The following is a 6,412-nucleotide window of genomic DNA, read 5'->3' on the forward strand; positions in this document are numbered from 1 at the left end:
TTATACACCAAAGTACACGTGCTAAATTCCTATTGGACAAGATATCGTGGCACGGCAAACCTTCTAAAATAGTGCCGCGACAAAATAAAAATCAAGCATAAATCGAAAAATATTTATTTTGTGCTATAAAAATAACAACACATTGTATCTTTCATTTTACAACCCAGTAAGGGGATATTTTTCTCTTCTCTTTGAAAAATCCGAAAAGTAATTTTCCAAAGGGAAACTTTTGCTCGTAATATTCTCAGATCTGCTCTCAAATCCTCTCAGTATGTATCGATTTCTTTCCATTTTATGTTTTTCATTATCGTTTTATTTTGAATTTTTGTTTATTGAGAAATTTCATTTCCTTGGCAATAGAAAGAAAAAGAATTGATGTATTATGTTTTTCGTTTCTAGATCTGGATTTGCATATGTGTATATATTTAGAATGTTAGTTTTCGAATTTTGATTTACCAGATTTACTTTACGGTATTGTAGATCTGCTTGATCTGTGCACAGATTCGCGTTTATTTCGGTTTTTCCTTTTTATCTCAGCTAATTTGAACCGATTACATGTGTTTAATATAATTTGGAATCAATTTTTTTAGATCGGACTGATTTGTAATTTGACTGGTAATTTCGTTTGGATGCTGAATCTAATTTTTAGATCGGATTGATTTATAGGTCTGCTACTACTTATTTATTTATTTTTTAAATGTAATGAGAACTTAATCAGTTCCTATTTTATTTCATGTTTCAAAGCATCATCGATTAATCTACAATTTGTATTTCTTGCATGTTCCTCCTTGTCCCTGTTATGCAGATATGGCCATATATAAGAACGATAACATTGTTCAAATTGTAGGATTAGGATAGATAATGTAGAGAATTTTTTAAAAATTATGCAAGGATCCGTTAAATTGGAATGAACTTAATTCTTGTTTTTTACAATCAATGGTATTTGTATTTGATATGTGGCCTCATTTATTATGTATTTTTTTCCTTAATTTTGTAAGTTCATTAACTGAAACAATTGCTGAATTTTGTGGTGTAATTCAGTTTTGAATAGCCAATATGGGAGGCGGGTTCAGAGTACTTCATTTGGTTAGACCATTTCTTTCGTTTCTGCCTGAAGTTCAGAGTGCTGATAGGAAAATCCCTTTTAGAGAGAAGGTCATCTATACTGTGATCTCCCTCTTTATTTTCCTGGTTTGCAGTCAGCTTCCCCTTTATGGAATACATTCTACGACAGGCGCTGATCCGTTTTATTGGATGCGTGTTATCCTTGCATCCAACCGTGGAACCGTTATGGAACTTGGGATTACCCCCATTGTTACTTCCGGTTTGGTGATGCAACTCTTGGCTGGTTCAAAGATCATCGAGGTTGACAACAGTGTTCGCGAGGATCGTGCACTCTTGTGAGTGTTTTAACATGACTATTTTCTCCATTATAACTTGAAGCACTATATGTCCTCCATAATCTTTGGTTCTTTTATGTTTGCTTTGCAGAAATGGGGCTCAAAAGCTGTTGGGGATCCTAATTGCTGTTGGTGAGGCAGTGGCGTACGTTCTGTCTGGTATGTACGGAAGTGTTGGTCAGCTCGGTGTTGGAAATGCCATTCTTATTATTATTCAACTTTGCTTTGCTGGAATTATTGTGATCTGCCTCGATGAACTTCTCCAAAAGGGGTATGGTTTGGGCTCTGGGATCTCCCTTTTCATAGCCACCAATATCTGGTATGTTATTTTATCGTTCCTTTTTCATGTCAACTGCAATCTATTTCATTAAGTGGCTATCCTAAATACTATTTCCATTGTGCAGTGAAAACATAATCTGGAAAGCCTTTAGCCCTACAACAATCAACAGCGGTCGTGGGGCTGAATTCGAAGGTGCTGTCATTGCCATGTTCCATCTTTTAATAACCAGGACAGACAAAGTTCGAGCGCTTCGTGAAGCTTTCTACCGACAGAATCTTCCAAACGTTACGAATTTACTCGCTACGGTTTTGATCTTCCTTATTGTTATCTACTTCCAAGGTTTCCGTGTTGTTTTGCCTGTAAGATCGAAGAATGCTCGAGGACAGCAAGGGTCGTATCCCATTAAGCTATTCTACACCTCCAACATGCCCATCATCCTTCAATCTGCACTCGTTTCAAATCTTTATTTCATCTCCCAGGTACCCTTTTTATATATTTACACTACATGAATAGCAAATATTAAAAAGGCTTCGTTCTAAACATTGTTTATTTTTACGTAGTTGCTGTACCGGAAGTACAGTGGTAACTTCTTTGTGAACCTGTTGGGCAAGTGGAAAGAATCCGAATATTCAGGTGGTCAGTTTATTCCCGTTGGTGGTCTAGCTTACTATGTTACTGCCCCTGCAAGGTTAGAATCAGTTCCATTTGTCTTTGGTTGTGAAACTTTCTTTTTTGGGTTATTTTCTCTTCAAATATGTTGATGCCTGGTTTTGTCTGATTATTACTACAGCTTGGCAGATATGGCAGCAAATCCCTTCCATGCTCTGTTTTATCTAGTGTTCATGCTTTCTGCCTGTGCCTTGTTTTCGAAAACTTGGATTGAAGTTTCCGGTTCTTCAGCCAGGGATGTTGCTAAGCAGCTCAAGGTAAACCTTTTATGATGAACCTTGTTTACTCATCTACCGGTTCTGTTAGTTGTCCCATTTCCAGTCGATGATTCCTTTAATCGTGTTTGTTCCATCCATGAAGTGGAAATCTTGTGAATCCCTTAAGTAGGGGTGTGGGATCAGTCGGATCGGTGCAAAAAAGTCAAAAACAGACTTGACCAACTTCCCTTTTTCCAGAAACCAATTGTGTTTGGGTTTAAATGTATATATCATATTTAATAGTTATTTTAAGTCAGTTAAAGCGGTTTAGATATTTAAACCCGAGCCGAGTGAACCAATTTTTGGAACCAACTTTTAATTGAAAAAACTGATTTGATTGAGTTTGGTCGTTTTCCACTGATTTTTGCACTGCCCTACCCTGGAGTTCACCAATTTGTCAATGTGTATTTGCTGTTGCCCATTTTAAACCGTTTTGAAATTCATACCCAAACCGAGTACACCAAGTTAACCAATTTTCAATTGAAACTGTCCAAACTGAATAAAAAAAAACCGAAATTTGGTTCAGTTTGGTCGTTTTCCACTGATTTTTGCACAGCCTTACCCTCAGGCTTCACCAATTTGTCAATGCATATTTGTTTTTGCCGTTTTAAAGGTCTTAGTTTCGTGTTCCGTTTGCAGGAACAACAAATGGTGATGCCAGGACATAGAGATTCAAATCTACAAAAAGAACTAAACCGTTACATACCGACCGCAGCTGCATTTGGCGGAATGTGCATCGGTGCATTAACTGTCTTAGCCGATTTCATGGGAGCAATCGGTTCAGGTACCGGAATATTGCTAGCCGTAACAATCATATATCAGTATTTCGAAACTTTCGAGAAGGAGAGAGCTAGTGAACTCGGCTTTTTCGGTCTCTAAGTTTTGATAAAAGTCGGGTTTAGTGAAAAAAACAAAATGGTAGAGGGGGTGGAGAGCCATGGACAAATTTTGATTTGATTAAAAATTCAGATACTTGATAGGTAGGTTCCACCTTTTGTTAAACATGCTTTGGATAGAAGATAATGAGGTCTTTAATTGTAATCTCTGATGTTGTTTTAAGCTTTTTTAGCCCTTTAATTTACTTCCTTCAAAAAAAACACTGAACTTGTAGATTTGTCCTTTTCAGAATACAAACTCCATCGAAGCCTAACTTTTTTTCCTTGCAAAAAGGATTGGTTTTTTAGGTTATTCTATATTGGGTTAATTATATTTTGGGCCTTCATGTTGGGTTTTTAGTTTCTGCACTTGATAATATCTTGATTTTTTATTTTAATATTAAAATATAAGTTTTGGGGGTTTTTTTTTTTACAAAACAACCTTTGTTTTATGATTTTTATATTATTTGATAAAGTTTGTGTTATCGTGTTTGGAAAAAAAAGTTAGTTTTCTAATTAAGTAAAAATATTAATGACTCATATATATTTTCTTCTGAAATTTTATGTATATATAAATATTTGTAAAATATACATAAATAATGTTTTGTTGGGTTGGTTTGGGTTAAGTTTTTCTTGATTTTCAAATTATTCATGTAATTCGATTCGGTTTAGATGTCCATTTTTAATATTATTTTGTCTTATTTTAATGAAGTAAACTTTGTTTTATATTGGATATTATTTAATGAAGTTTGAAATATATATTTTTCATGTAAATACATAAAAAGAAAAGATAGTTTGTGTAAGTAAATGAAAATAATTAACAACTCTTATTTTTGAAATTCATTTTATATATGATTTTAAAGCTGTTTTCACTATCTTAATATAAAATGTTTATTTTACATTATAAATTGATTAAATTTAAATATATATTAAATAAAAATAAAACTCATTCTGTTCGGCACCTTAATAATTGATTTTTGATTTCTTGATTTTTCTAAATCAACCCTACATTATTCGGTTTGAAATTTGAAATTAAAACATAGAAAACAGGATAAAAGTAGTATTAAGGAAGTTTTATATTTGGGTGTAGATTGTATTTCGCCCTTCTTAAAAGAATGGATGAATTAGTTCTTATACATTTTGTTTGAAACGTGCAAATTAGTAAATGGCATAAAATATAATTAAAATATCAGTTTTCTTTTTTAAAAAATCATAATTCTAAAAATTTTAAAATAAATCTTAAAATTAAATATAAATTATTGAAAATGACGTTGAAACATTTTTTAAAATTATAAATAAAAATTTCTAAGAATTTAAAATTTATATGTAAAAAATCTTTAAAATTTACAAAGTCTTAACAAAATTTATCAAACTTTTACAAGGCTTTCTTTATTATTTTGCAAAATCCCTTAAAAAAAGGATTTACCATGCTTGATTGAAGCTATAAATACTTGATTGAAGCAAAAAAAAAAAATCATTGACTAAAAATTTTGATTATTGACTTTCGAATTTCTCATGCTTTCATTATTGTTCAGTTTCATCTTCATTATCCACGCTTCCAATTAAAACGTATATAAAAATTTGTTCAATGCTTACCTTTTTCTATTTTACAAAATGTTCATTTTCGCATCTCCTGTACTTTTGTATATCTTAATGATGTATAATAACTATTATAAAATTTTGATTACTCGTTTTGCATCCCTTAACTATTAGAAACTTTTTCATTCAAAGATCTTATTGTTTAATACATTAAGAAGCTTTAATATTAAGTTATCGGGTTCAATAATTTTTGGTTTTGATTTTTAATATAAATTTCTAAATTCTAAATAAGGTCTTCATTGGTTTCAAATTTTAAAAACAATGTTTTAAATTTATGAGAATAAATAAAAGATAAAAAAAAGAAAACAATGTTTTAAATTTATGGGAATAAATAAAAGATTAAAAGGTAAAATTTTAATTTAAAATAAATCCCTAAAGTTATCAACACGATATTTTAATCATTTTAATATTTTTAGAATTATTGTTAAGAAATTTTAAAAAATCAAAACGATATTTTAACAATAGTTCAAAGACCAAATTAATACTTAACCATTTAAACTAACGTTTTAGATCATCATTTAACGGATAAAATTTAACAAAGGAATACACGTTCTAAAATATACAAGAGTTAATTTACTCATTTTTCTGTAGAATAAAAGAAACACGGACTGAAATATAATCCACCCTAAATACAACGACCTCCCTAATATTTTTACCTAGAAAACAACTTCTTCTATGAATAATAATTCAAATGAGTAATTCATATATGAAGAAAATAGACTTGGATTTTAGTAATGCAATAAAATAGGTCTGAACAAATTTAAAAGATAAGTCGAGCTTGTATTTTAATATTTAAAACTTGAGCTCGACCAGGAACGATTTGTTCTAAAGTTTTATGATATATTAAATTTTTATTTATTTTATATATTATGTAATTTATATAATATAAAAATAGATATATTATATTATAATGTAAATATTAAAAACATTTTAAGTTATTTATATTTAGAAATTTAATAAAAATAATTATTAAATATTAAATAATAATAATAATAATATTTAATAAATAATAATATAAGGTACCTAAATAAGTTTAGATTAGTTATTTACAAATATAGACTAGCTTAAGTAAAAATCAAAATTTATATTTCGGGTTGAGTCGGACTTTCACAACTATATAAAATATTAATATCATACATAAGCCCGACCTAAACTCGACCATGAATCTTGATACATATTTTAAATATTTATATAGTATTTATATTATATTTTATATTAATGTTGTATTTTAAATTATTTTTCAGTATCACATTTATATCTTGTAGTCATATTGTATCTAATATCATTAAGTTTTTAGTTTAGATCTACTATTAGATTCTACTATTAGAGCTT

General features: G+C 29.9%; 1 protein-coding gene across 1 annotated transcript; it reads left to right on the forward strand.

Annotated features, from left to right (window-relative positions):
* Positions 1–102: 102 nt before the first annotated feature.
* Positions 103–3,775, forward strand: LOC105773188 (uncharacterized). Its single transcript, XM_012594892.2, has 7 exons — positions 103–269; positions 1,042–1,400; positions 1,492–1,719; positions 1,805–2,159; positions 2,241–2,368; positions 2,471–2,606; positions 3,246–3,775. The coding sequence occupies exons 2-7, from the start codon at positions 1,057–1,059 to the stop codon at positions 3,483–3,485; spliced, it is 1,431 nt and encodes a 476-aa protein (XP_012450346.1). The 5' UTR covers positions 103–269; positions 1,042–1,056; the 3' UTR covers positions 3,486–3,775.
* Positions 3,776–6,412: the final 2,637 nt, after the last annotated feature.

This window comes from Gossypium raimondii, chromosome 6 (assembly GCF_025698545.1).
Source record: "Gossypium raimondii isolate GPD5lz chromosome 6, ASM2569854v1, whole genome shotgun sequence".
In the NCBI taxonomy this organism is placed as follows: domain Eukaryota; kingdom Viridiplantae; phylum Streptophyta; class Magnoliopsida; order Malvales; family Malvaceae; genus Gossypium; species Gossypium raimondii.

Excerpts from the sequence above, each read along its gene's own strand:
- LOC105773188 (XM_012594892.2), top strand. The coding sequence starts at position 1,057 with ATGGGAGGCGGGTTCAGAGTACTTCATTTGGTTAGACCATTTCTTTCG. Across the intron at positions 2,160-2,240 it reads ATCTTTATTTCATCTCCCAG|TTGCTGTACCGGAAGTACAG; the intron begins GTACCCTTTTTA and ends ATTTTTACGTAG. Across the intron at positions 2,607-3,245 it reads ATGTTGCTAAGCAGCTCAAG|GAACAACAAATGGTGATGCC; the intron begins GTAAACCTTTTA and ends TTCCGTTTGCAG.